Source organism: Mauremys mutica, chromosome 3 (assembly GCF_020497125.1).
Source record: "Mauremys mutica isolate MM-2020 ecotype Southern chromosome 3, ASM2049712v1, whole genome shotgun sequence".
NCBI lineage: Eukaryota > Metazoa > Chordata > Testudines > Geoemydidae > Mauremys > Mauremys mutica.
The window spans coordinates 41,876,539-41,889,756 of NC_059074.1; the positions used below are offsets into that span (position 1 = coordinate 41,876,539).

A 13,218-nucleotide genomic window follows, 5' to 3' on the forward strand; every position below is an offset into this window, starting at 1 on the left:
GTGGGTGGGAAATAAGAGACCATATTTTAAAAGTGAACCTTTAAAATGAGACAGTTAGAAAAGAAAACACATATGACTACTGCTGTTATAGTATTTCATGCACAAATTAAAACATAATTACAGTAATAGTAAGTTTCATGAATTTCTGAAGAGATATAATTTATTTTATTATAGTTCCAGTGTCAGGAATACTTTAGCTTGACATATAATACTAGGGTTGATTTGTCAATGTAAGAACTTTATGATTAATGTTTAATACAAGTCTGTGATTTTGCCTAATACTCTTAACTCTATTACTATTTTAGAAATAGGGACAACTGGACCAACTGTTTTTTTCCCCCCTGTAAGTTTGTTATTTCAGACTAGTAAACAAAAAAGAAGAATTTAGTAAACAAACTCCACAGTGTCTGTACATCTCTGTCAGTAATAATCATTATTTTCCACAAGTCCCAGAAATGAAGGGAGTATCAACTACTTTAAGTTTGAGAGTTTAACTTTTATCACTTTTACAGGTTGTGAGAAGATATATTCTGGGCTCTGTGGTTGACAGTGAGAAGAATTATGTGGATGCTCTCAAAAGAATTCTGGAGGTATCTAAATATTGTTTGCCTTTTACAATTTGGAACGGAACAAAATCCTCAAAGAATTATTCATGAACTGTACTGTGAATCATAAGCATAATGTTAGGGGGGCATCAGATCAAATGTGTTTTCTTTTGACTACAAGGCAGGATTTGGCCAAGGTTTTACTTTTTGATGTTAAACTCTTAATTTTTTTTAGGTTGTTTGAATGAATCTGTTTTCTTTATTCAGCAATATGAGAAGCCTCTCTCAGAAATGGAACCAAAGCTACTGAGTGAAAGAAAACTCAAAATAGTCTTTTATCGTATTAAGGAGATTCTTCAGTGCCATTCAATGTTTCAGATAGCACTGGCCAGCCGTGTGTCTGAATGGGATTCTGTTGAAATGATTGGAGATGTCTTTGTTGCTTCAGTAAGTAAATACATGTGAGAAGAGGCATGAAAAATGTCTATTTTGTTTTTAAATTGTTGATCTGGTGTCTGCTGTAATAGCACATGTACCTATTAGGACAACTACATTGACACCAACACATGTCTTCTGTTTGATTGGCTGCAAGTGAAAGAGCCTTGGCCAATATTTTCAAATGTGTATGCCTCATGTTAGCCACCTAAATCCACAAAGGATGGGCGTGAATATGCAGGAAAGTAGCTACCCCAATCCTCAGCCCAACAAGGGACTGAACCAAACTCTGGATTAAAGCAGTGGGCTTAGAGACCACTCCACCAATTGGAGTTCAGCGCATGTTAGCTCCACTCTTCTTGCCTCCACTTCCCCTAGATATCCCCTCCTTTGCATAGGAGAGGTAAATGCAGCAATGCATAGTGCTCTAAGGCATCTAGGTACATCAGAGGAAGCTTTTCTGGGCAGCTGTCCCTCCTCTTTGTATTGCCAGAATCTGGTCCCATATATTTAATGTGGCTGAGCTGAAGTGGCTACTAGAACCATACGTTTTACAATTCATAAATTGTGCAAACTTATAACTTTAACTCTGCATTCAATACATTTGCATGTTGTAGCTTATCAGGAGTTAACTGGTTAGTTCCAGCTATGGGCTCAATAGAAGTTGAAGGTATTTAGCAACTCCTGTGCGGAGCATTCAGCTCCTCACAGCACCAGGCATTTAGATATCAAAAATAAAAATGAGCCTGTCTTCAGCTAGATTTCCTGTTGATGACTGAGGTTTGTCTTTGTCTGCATTTCAGTTTTCTAAATCCATGGTTCTAGATGCATACAGTGAGTATGTAAATAACTTCAGTACAGCAGTGGGGATTCTCAAGAAAACATGTGCCACAAAGCCTGCCTTTCTAGAGTTTTTAAAGGTGAGTGCATTTAAGCTTGAAAGAAAGCTGAAGAAAATGACATAGCACAAGATGAGTTAGGGAAAAATTTGGCCCCATGGTGTGTAGATTCTGATGAAATTTAAAGAGAACAAAGTTCACGCACAATTCTAGTGTAGCAGGAGGATGACATGATTTTAGCTCCAAGGGGTATTTTGCCATGCACCTCAGTTGTATTGACATTCAGAATGACTGTGGGGATTCTTTCACGTCAGATGAACATTAGCTAAGGTCACAAGCTGAAGCTTCATCTTTCGACAAAGTTTATGCATTAGCTACGTTATATATAAAAGTCTTAAATTAAAACTCACTCTGAACCTTTCTGGGCATGGTAAAAGAATACACAGAGCTAGTAGCTCTCAGTCTTCTCAGTCTGACTTCAGTGGGATGTTTGCCTGAGTGAGGACTGCAGATTTGGGTCCATAATCTTCAATTCTGGTCAGGCAAAACTGAGGATTTTAGAGGGCCAGAGCTAGGGGGCTCATGAGTGGTTGCAGGTCAGTACTGTAATGATGGGCACTATTATTTGCATTTTGAGCTGTGCAACATTGTTTGCATTTTGAAATGCTGATAAAATACTTGCCAGAAGCTGGGAATGGGCAACAGAGAATGGATCACTTGATGATTACCTGTTCTGCTCATTCCCTCTGAGGCACCTGGCATTGGCCGCTGTCGGAAAACAGGATACTGGGCTAGATGGGCCATTGGACCATACTGACCCAGTATGGCCGTTCTTATAATTCTTCCACCCACCACCTCACCCTGGTTTTGGACCAAATACACACTGTTCAGAATATTTCAGCATTGAAAAAAATGAGAAAAATCTTCAAAAATCATGAAATTTTACCTGTTTGTCAACCAGCTGTAATAAGAACCTCCCTAGACGATTCCAAAGTTCTCCTCCTGAGCATGCAGAGAACTAACAAAATGACAAATCTGTTTTTTCCTCCTTTCCCTGGGTGTCCTTTGATGTTATATAAAGATAACTATGGACTTCGCTTTGTATTTACATAGCTTTGAGATTGAGTGTTTTCCCTAGACTTTCTCTTTTAAAATACCAAAATGGATGAATAAATACAGATAGTACAGCATCAGCTGGTAGGGTTTTACCCTAGATCCCACGACAGAGAACAGCCCTAGTAGAAAAAAGGCCATGATGCAACAAAGCAGTTACTTTTGTGGTTAAATTTAAGACATGGAACAAGTCAGTGGGAACACTTGCATGCTTAAAGTTAAGCTCATGATTAAATCCATTGTCTAGACAAGTAGAAATGTGCTCAGTTCGCACAGAATTTAGTTTCCCATTTCAGCTACTTTTGTACTGTTGGGATTTGTCTCTTCCCTTGTTTTTTAGGAGAAGTTTTTTCTTTTCACTTGCCATTATGACAAATTAAAATGGTAAGATTTTTCAGAGAGACCTAACTAATACTTCTAAATGAATTTGTGAAATCTTAGTTGTATTCCTGGTACAAAGAAAGTTATTTATATAAAGAAATCCTGGCAAACATTTTAATTTTATGAAAGATAATAATAGAAATCTTCTAACATGAGCAAATTCAGTGACTTTCTCATTTCAGCAATGCCAGGAGTCGAGCCCTGATCGAATTACACTCTATGGTTTAATAATGAAACCCATACAACGCTTTCCACAGTTCATTCTTCTGCTTCAGGTAAACAATATTTACCAGTGAGGCTTAGCTGATAAATGCTTCTTTTGCATTCTCTTAGTACTCACCTTCTTGGGGGATTCTGTGGGATCTATGTTATACTGTAGCAATATATTGAAATGGGAGCTGTTTTTGAGTCTTGGGATCAAACAAGTGAAAAATCAAGTATGTAATAATGAGAGCTGTGAGGTTAATTGATTTTTTTTTTGTTTGACGTCAGCTCAAAACTAATTTTTTTTTAAATTTTTCAGCGAGCCAAAAAAGTTGAAAAAAAATTGCCTTGGGTCAAATAAAACATCATCGTCAACCCAAAATGAAACATTTGTTTGTTTTTTTGAGAGGGTTTCTTTTACCTTCTGAAATTAAGATAAAATTGAGATTAAAAATCAAAACAAAATGTCATTTCAAATCAAAAAGTCAAAATGTTTTGTTTTGAAAATGTCAGAATGAAACTTTTTAGCTTTTTTGGAATCTTTTGTTTTTGTTTTTTCTTCAGCCAAAACAACTTGGCAAAATTGCACACGTTCACCAAGTGTTTGGGCCAATCCAAATCTTTATTTTTTGGCAGGGGAAAAAAAAAAGTTTTGTCTGAAAAAATTTCATCCAGCTCTAGTAATCTCTTAGTTTGAGTGTCAGGATCTACTGTGGGAAAAAGTTACTAGAGCTTGGTACTTTACCTTTGGACGTCAATAAATATTTCTTTAGGTATCCCTGCAAAAACAGTTGTGCCATTTATTTGTGTATAGCTATTGTCGATTTAAAGGGCAAAATACACTACATTCAGGTAAGGGCCAATTGTTCTGTGTGGAGTTTGGACACTAGTGGTTCTTCTCTTTAGGAGTCTTTAGAATGTCTGTACAGTGATCAGACATCCTTTTTAAAACAAAAAATTGTTTATTTTGCTGTAGGAACAAATCATTTAGACAAAAAGGATTTTTAAATAACAGTCTACATGCATGTCTATTTCACCCAAAGGCTTACCATCCTCTGATGGTACCCTACAGAGGCATAACTTCTTCACACCCTCAGCAGTTGCATCTATTTCTGCCTGTATCCCCTGAACATCTCCACCCTCTTTGAGAAAATGTTCCTTCTTAAACTGCTATAGTTCTTTTGACTCCCAGGCCTTTTCCTATCCTGGCACTGTCTCTTAAAAAGCCTCAAGTGTTTGCGGGGAAGTGGTTTATCTTGAGCCTTTCCATTTTCTTCCTGTTTGTTTTTCCTTACAGCCCCCAGTAAACTGAACTAATATATTTGTACAGTGGACAGCCCAATAACTGACTCAACATACAGTATTATTAAATTATTACAGAGCAGCTCCAATTCCATCCCACTAGCTATGATCAGTTGTTTTATTTCGTCTAGGTGTCATGGAGGAAGACTGGTTTGAGGATGGTAGGTCAATTGTAAGTGTGGAATGAAGACTAGAGCAGGGCTGCCCGGGGTGGGGAGCAAGTGGGGCAATTTGTCCCGGGCCCCACAGGGGTCCTGCGAGCCCTGGCCCAGCTGTGGTCCAGGTCTTCAGCGGCATTTCGGCGGTGGGGGGCCCTTCAGTGCTGCTGAAGACATGGAGCGACTGAAGGGCCCCCGCCGCCGAAATGCCGCCAAAGACCCAGACTGCCACCGGGTGAGTACAAGCGCCGCAGCTCCCCTGCTTTGCCCAGGCCCCCTGAATCCTCTGGGCAGCCATGGACTAGAGATGGATGATGGAAGGAGTGCACAAGTGGGCAGACAGGCTAGCATCATTGATGCAGCGGAGGAGATGGGGCAATTTGATAAGAAATAATAGTGGGTACATAGGAATGTCAGAATTGTCGGCAAAGGGAAACATGCTGCCCAAATGGTTTCAGTGTATGCCTCAAATATGGAAATGTTTGGAAAGTATTTCAAGATCCATGGAGCAGGAACTGTTTTTCCACTGTATTTCATACAGCATTAAGCTCATTGTTCTCATTTAGTAAATAATAATAATGATAATGATGAGAAATAGTTTCAGTATGACTTTACATTAAATGAAAGGTTGGGAAAGTTTTTCAGGCTTATTGGGTACAGATATCTACATATTATAATGCATGTTGATTTTCAAACTGTTTCTTTAATGTCATTTGTATCTTTCATATTTTTCTTCAATTTGAACTCCCATCGCCTTACCTAGTTACTGGAAAATAAGCTTCATAGGCCAACATATTTTTGAAGAGCAATTAGAATATTCAGCCAGCCAAGGATCCAATGTGCTGAAGATTCCAAAGTGCTCTATTATTTCCATCAGAAGTCATTAATAGCATTGGGGTTATCCTTGAGTAGTCTTCAGTTTCAGAGCAATGCAAGAACTTTAGACAGAAGTTTACAACACTATGTCCCATCTTTAACTTATGCTTCAGAAATCATATCTGTGCTCCTTTTTTTAGGATATGTTGAAAAACACTACTAAAGGACATCCTGACAGGCTGCCACTGCAGATGGCTCTTACAGAGCTTGAAACATTGGCAGAGAAATTAAATGAAAGGAAAAGAGATGCAGATCAGCGCTGTGAAATAAAGCAAATTGCAAAAGCCATGAATGAACGCTATCTGAACAAGGTTGGGACAGAATATAATTTATACTGTGGAAGCTCATACATTGCTAATTTCTTATTACCTTCTCCTGAGCACCTAGTGGAGTGGCTACCTAATCTGCACCCCTTTGTGTGATGGTTCTATTTAAAGCATAGGCGGATTTGGGGGATAGAATGACTGGAAGATGTAAGGCACCTCCATGATAATATAGGTCCACTGGCCAAAACCACAGTGTGCTGTGGGTGCAAGGTTGTGTTCAGTGTTGCAGCCTAGCGGAGGTACTAGCAGCTCAGTGGTGTTCTATGATCTGGTAAATGGAGAATGCTAACTCCTTATCCCACCTCATACCTTCACATAGATCCTCTGCACAAGGACATCCTAATTTGTCTCCATGGCAAGATACAGGATTTAGCCCTATAGGCAGTGTAAAGTATTTAACGGTCCATTTTTTCCCTTTAATATTTCAACCCGACAAAGCAGTCCCAGATGCGCCGACTGATGTATCTAATAGTTTCTTGTTTTGCCTGTATTATTCAATTATTTGGATAGTAAAATAGAAATATCCTCACGAGAATGGTGAGATACATTTAAAAGGAATTGAGGCAGGACAACCTTCTTGTCTTACTGTGCCTCATAAATGCCTCTGTTCTTTCTGGGAGATGAGGCATCACATACCTGAATTACTGCTCATTATGATTTATTCTCTTTAACACATCTATATAGGGTGGTGAGCGCCTAGACCTATTCTGAGGAGAAAAATGCTGACTGCACCTCATATTTTTCTCAAGTGGTGTAGAAAGTCCTTTCCGTTTTCTGGAGGGGAAGTAGTCAACCCAAGCATAGGCATTTCTAGGCCTTTTGCATCATTAAGATCAATATTTCAAAAGAAAAAAAGTGGTGAATTTATCAGAGTATTGGGATAAGCCTGGATGTGCTTTATTTACCCGTGTAGCCAAAAGGTTAAAAATTGTGTACTGTACTGACAGCATTGGCAGGGCTGCATCTGGAACACTGGTTTCAGTTCCCAGATGCTCTGGAGGTAGAGGATTGACCTAGGTCTTTTAACCTTTCCTCCTAATTATATATCCTGTACACTGCACGGTAGCTTGTCTAAACAGCAACATGGTCATTGACATTTAGTTAAAGGAATTAAACATAGAGACAAATTTTACCTAATAGGCACTGGCTGTGCTTTGGGGACAGGGGAGAGTGGGGCAGTGTTCCCAATGGGAGTTCCAGGTGACATTGTGTTATCAGACGTGGCAGCTTTGTGGCATGCAGTGGGAGCCTGCATACTGCATTATGTGCTTTTCTTAACTGCCAGTCAGCTCTGTAGATCAGTGCAGGAAGAGGGAGTAGCCATGACCCTGCCTCCTCCTGCTGCTTCTTGCCCCTTTGGAGTAGTTGACACCTCAGAGCATATGTGAATTGACTGGAAGGGAGTAGAGCGAAAGGAATTGTAGAAGTCTATGGGCCCAATTCCTATTTTATGCCAGAGGGGTTCTTAAATCCATCTATAAACACTTTTAATACAGTATAGAATATGGTATCCCATTATATTTGCCTCTGTTTTTGCAGTGGATGTTGGCTATGTCGTGTGTATACATTAATATGTTGATTGTTTTAAAACTCCAGTTACTCAGCAGTGGAAACCGATACCTAATACGGACTGATGATATGATAGAAACAGTTTACAATGAGAAAGGAGAAATTGTCAAAACCAAAGAACGACGACTCTTCATGCTGAACGATGTATTGATGTGTGCAACAGTGAGTGCACGGTAAGGCTCACTTCATGCTGTTTGAATGGATCACCTGGAAACATTAACCGGAATGGATTCTTAATGGAAACTTTAACCATAGATACTAGTTTCTGTAAATTTCGATAATGTGCCAATAGCTTTGTTGTTGTTCTCTCCTGATTGTATTTTAAAGAACTAAGATAAACCACTAGAAAGAAGTACAAACAGAAAATTACAGATAAACAGAAGCACTTTGTCCAGTTTCCAGATATTGGTAAGAGTTGGCCTGTAGTGGAGAATAGGTGGCACAGGTCCTTAGTGCACTAACTCCTCACCTCTGAAGACCTGAGTGTTGGCCTTGACTTAGGTAATGGGTGAAAGTGAGTTTATAGGAGCTCAGTCTGATGTTGATTCTTTGTGTGCACATGAAGACACACAAAACTGTAATTTGGTCAAGTTTACTGTTTAAAAATAAAAAAGCTGGGGTGAAATCCTGGAACCGTCGCAGTCAATAGCAAAGCTCCCATTAACATCAGTTAGGCCAGGCTTCCACCCTTGAAGCCTAAAACTGAAGGATTAAGACTGAGGTGCTTATAAAAAGGTATCTGTTGCATAGTGCTTTCTGTCCTATTGCTGGTATAACTGGTGCTATTAGTCTGTTACTTTCAAGGTCACACACATTTTAATATGTTGGTTGTATTGTAATTTTTTTTCCCTTTGTGTCTGGGTGCATGCTGACAGAGAACATATAGACAGACCATTAAGTTTGTTCTTTCTTTCTTTCCTTCTTTACTAAACTAACTAAACTAAAACTAGCACTTTTTCTCAGCCCAAAGTGAAGTCTTCAGTACCGTAAGGTATTCCTTACCTCTTTTGTGTAATCTTACTAGTGCTAAGTCTCAAACAATATCAGCAAGTGAAAAATGACTTCTAATAACACTTTGCTCTTCACAAGCTGTTTTCCTATTAACCAAGAATTGTGATTCTTCTCCTTTCCCTTTTATTCAGACCTTCAGTCAGACCTGGCTATTTTCTTGTGATTCATTGAGAGAAAATTGCTTTCTTTTGCCTATTTTAGTCCTTCCTGTGACACCTTGTCCTGGATTCTGTGTAACTGTTCCTAAAGTGGCAGAATGCAACCTGTTTTCTTTTATCATGTGAAAAGTCCATGATTTTGCTGAGTCTCTGGGTTTGCTATTAAGGTGATGGTTACAGTAATCAGACTCAATGCTCCTCTTCCTGTGGGCCTGATCATTACTTAGCACCCTGCTTAGGGGAGTTGTCTAATTTGGTATATGTGTGCCATGGGGATTTGTTAACACAGAAAAAGATGTCTCATTAAAATGTACAGGGTTATTTTTTCTCTAGCAGTTCAGAATTGAACTAGCTCTCACAAGTTCTCCACCCACACCTTTTCCATAATAATGCGTTTATAAAGGCTTTACTCACGTCAACAATAGGGCTTTCCACCTCCGACCGCTGTGCATTCCGCTTAGAGATAGGCCCAGCTGCAAGCTGGGCATCCAGATCAAGATCCATACTGTTCTGTAGCTTTGAGGTGCCCAGATCTGGGGCTTCTTCATAGACTTTAAATCCATAAAGGATCATAATACTTGCTCATTTCTTGTAGGGTTGGCAAAGGAACAACACTGCTGATATGCATCCGATGAAGTGGGTATTCACCCACGAAAGCTCATGCTCCAATACATCTGTTAGTCTATAAGGTGCCACAAGACTCTTTGCTGCTAACACTGCTGATAGTGACCACTCTCTGCCCCTCTAGCCAATCCCCTCCCATCCATGAAGCCTGATTTCTTGGCGCATCTGCTGATGGGATTCAGCAGGAAAGAGGAGACAAAGATAAATCTCCTTTCTCACAAACACACCCTGCCCATGTTTCCTGGGTTTTCTTCCCTCCATTTATGGAGGCCAAAAGGACAGTCTGGCTCATGATTTGGAAAATATGTTATCCTTTTTTTTAAAGTGACTTGTGGGTCACCCATGATTGCAAGGGGAATCCATATTTGGTGGAACCCATTGATAGGGAAGTGTTGTTTTATTCTAGAGAATATCTTCACGCTAAGCAGAATTGCAGTTTGCATATTCCAATACTTCCCTTAAACAATTTGGGCTTTTGTTTTACTTCACTATGAAGCAGTTTTGCTATCAGCAGGTTTCAGTGTATTTATGCATCAAGTTTGAGTATGAAAGGCATATTGCTAAAATTTAGAACTTCTCAATCATTAGGGGGTATGTTCTGAACTGCCTAAGCACATATGAAAATTAATTATGCCATCATTTATCTCTGCTTCTTACACATGTAACACACATGTAGAGTATAGGTGTTTTCATTTTGTGTTTTGCTTTACGTATTTGTTTGTGACTGGCATATTCTGTTTGGAATGGTTAATCATTTACGTGAGAGTTCTCTGCATTATGAACAACAGCAAGTCATTTACAGATTAAAAGATGCTTTTTCTTCCATCTTCAGAGGAAAGAAAAACCTAAAAGACATAGTATTGTGCCACATGAGTGGGGTTGCCAGGCGTCGGGTTTTTGACCGGAACGTCTGGTCCCCTCCTGCACCCTAAATCCCTCATCCCCAGCTCCAGCCCAGAGCCCATACTCCTTCTCAGACCCCACCCCCATGCCCCAGTCCAGTGAAAGTGAATGAGGGTGGGAAAGAGTGAGTGATGGAGGGGTGGGGGAATGGAGCGAGCGGAGGTGGGGCCTTAGAGAAGGGGCAGGGATCTTCAGTTCTGTGTGATTAGAAAGTTGGAAACCCTGCACATGAGAGCTGAGGTCAGATGAGAATCTAATACTATTTGACCAGTGGGAGCACAGCATTCTCACTAGAGGTTAAGTTCACCTATCAAAGTACAAGTCTTCTGAGCTTGAGGGCCTGATAGGTAATCCCTTGGGTAATATACTTTTAAATAGTTTGTGAGCCCTCTAGTGACCCTCTCTGTCATCTATGTTCCAAATGCCCTCAGAGGCTTGCCTGAGCAGCAGTGTGTCTGTATAGCTAGGCCTTGCATGGTGTGTATATATATAGTTAGTAAACCCGGTTACTGGGACCCCACAATGTCCAGTGTAGTTTCTTTATATTATGTTTGTTGTATAAATAGCAAAAGACACAGCAGTGCTGGTCAATGTCATGTGTATGATCTTTTTAAAATAGTATTGCACGTGTTACAGAGACCTCTGCATATTTTCCAAATCAAAATAGTAAATAAAATGACTACTAACATGAAAGACATACAGGTGCTCAAAAATTAATAATTTATGCATCTTCCAGCTCTTCGTATGAAAGCAGTGGCATCATGGCAACTGGCCTAAGGTATTTATTAAAATGGAGTGTGCCACTTGGACAAGTGGAAGTAATAGAATATGGCAGCAGTGAAGGCCAAGGAGAGAACTGCAGATTCCCACCTCAGCACTCAGCCGAGAATGTCATCGTTAATGTTAAGCCAAGTAAGTGACAGGCACCCTTATTGATGGATTTTACATTCTGATTAAGGCCCTGGTTCAGATTTAGATGGGTGATTAAAAGAAAAAAGGAAAGTGTTCTGTGTATGTTTATTCTTGCATTATGTACAATAGTTTTTTAAAAATTCTGAAAATGCTTAAAGTTCTAACCAGACTTTTGACTTACTGTGTGACTCACCTTTATTTATGCCACTCGGTAGTGACAATGATTGGGAAAGGCAAGAGACCAAACTTTACTGTGTTGAATACTTATGGGTCCTGTCCTGGGTCTAGCAGCATCCATGGTTCAGGGCCTTCAAGAGCTTTGGTACCCCCCTGAGCTTTGCAGCCACAGCGCTGTAAGAAGATCATGACTGGTGGTGGGGAAGATCCCTCCAGAGGTGATCGTGAAACATTTCTGGCAGGTTTCTTCACAGCTAAGTGGCAGTCTGGAGACACTATGTATCCCAAAGAAGTCCCCCTGACCAACACCTCCAAAATAGAGCTTGTTTGGTGAGAGCTTTCCATAGCATTTGGCAGAGGGAGATGAAGAGGTGACATCCCCTCCAGAGATCCTTCCCACAAGGGGAAATCTTTCTGTTTATTCTGAAAAAGGACAGGCTCCCCTCCACACGCTCCCTGTTCCCCTTTGCCCCCATTACTGCTGGAGCCACACAGATGTTATTGTAGGCTTAAGTGTGCACTAACTACTGCATTCTCCATAACCCTAGCAGGGGTGAAAGAGAGGGCTGGGGATATACATTGGCCTGCTTGGAGGGGCTTATTTACATGAGTTCCCTGTCTCCCTACCCATTCAAACAGCCCAGAAATCCTACCTACTGAGCAGGTGAGGATCCCTTTCTGTTAGGAACAGAGGAACTGCCATGCCAGATACAACCAGTAGTCCATATAGTCTGGTAGCCTGTTACTAACAGTTGCCACTGCCAGGTTTTACTGTAGTGGGAATTAATGGGATAACCTGCCTATAGGGGAATCTTCTTCCTTAAAGAAGTGATCTCATGCCCTGAAGTTTAAAAGTTTATTTCCCTTATACACTGTTTAATATACATCCTATCTACATGCTGTGCCAACTGTCCCTAGGATTGGTCAGCCTGATGCACAACATGTAAACAAGCTTCAATTGTTAGTCTTTTCCTATGCGATGAATGATTTTTTTAATCCTGTATTTTGCTTGGAAGCATTTATTTTAAGATCATCTCTTTTTGCATTCTAAACCCTTGCTGTTAGCTGGCAGTACTCCCTTCTGAGTTATTCAAGAGCTGTGGTTTAAAGCAGTTTCAGTAGTGAATCAATGCAGTATGTCACTCTGTACTTATTTAATGTCACTCTCTTGGCTTTTGCTTCATGCCATTCACCACATTCACCTGAAAAGAAATATTGTACCTCAGAGCTGTTTGGGATCTATCTTAAATATATAGCAACTTCCCGATCACCAAGGGTAGCAGAGTTCTCTTGCCCCTCCCTCCTAAGTGATTCTGGGTAAAATTTTCAAATGTGCCTAAGTTTCCCAAGAGCCAATGGGACTTAGTCCCCTAAGGCCCAATCCTCAAAGGTATTTTTAGTGGAGTTAAGACCTAAGAGCCTGTGTCACTTTTGAAAATGTTACTCTCTGTGTTACACATAGGATCGTCAACATTCTAATCGCACAAAACTGAACACCCTTGCCCCACTCTCTGCCCCACCCCTTCTCCAGACCTCATCCCTCACTCACTCCATCCCCCCTCCCTCTGTCGCTTGCTCTCCCACCCTCACTCACTTGCTCATTTTCACTGGGCTGGGGCGGGGGGTTGCAGTGTGGGAGGGGATGAGGTCTCAAGCTGGGGGTGCAGGCTCTGGGGTGGGGCCAG

At 40.5% G+C, this 13,218-nt stretch overlaps 1 protein-coding gene across 2 annotated transcripts in view; it reads left to right on the plus strand.

The window, feature by feature from the left end:
- ARHGEF10 (Rho guanine nucleotide exchange factor 10) overlaps positions 1-13,218 on the plus strand; it is a 184,889-nt gene that overhangs the window by 98,994 nt on the left and 72,677 nt on the right. For both annotated transcript variants that reach the window (XM_045011710.1, XM_045011712.1), the window contains 7 exons: positions 513-590; positions 813-992; positions 1,784-1,900; positions 3,496-3,588; positions 5,994-6,164; positions 7,776-7,921; positions 11,181-11,356. In XM_045011710.1, coding sequence (XP_044867645.1) covers positions 513-590; positions 813-992; positions 1,784-1,900; positions 3,496-3,588; positions 5,994-6,164; positions 7,776-7,921; positions 11,181-11,356 — 961 coding nt within the window. The remainder of the gene's footprint in view (positions 1-512; positions 591-812; positions 993-1,783; positions 1,901-3,495; positions 3,589-5,993; positions 6,165-7,775; positions 7,922-11,180; positions 11,357-13,218) is intronic.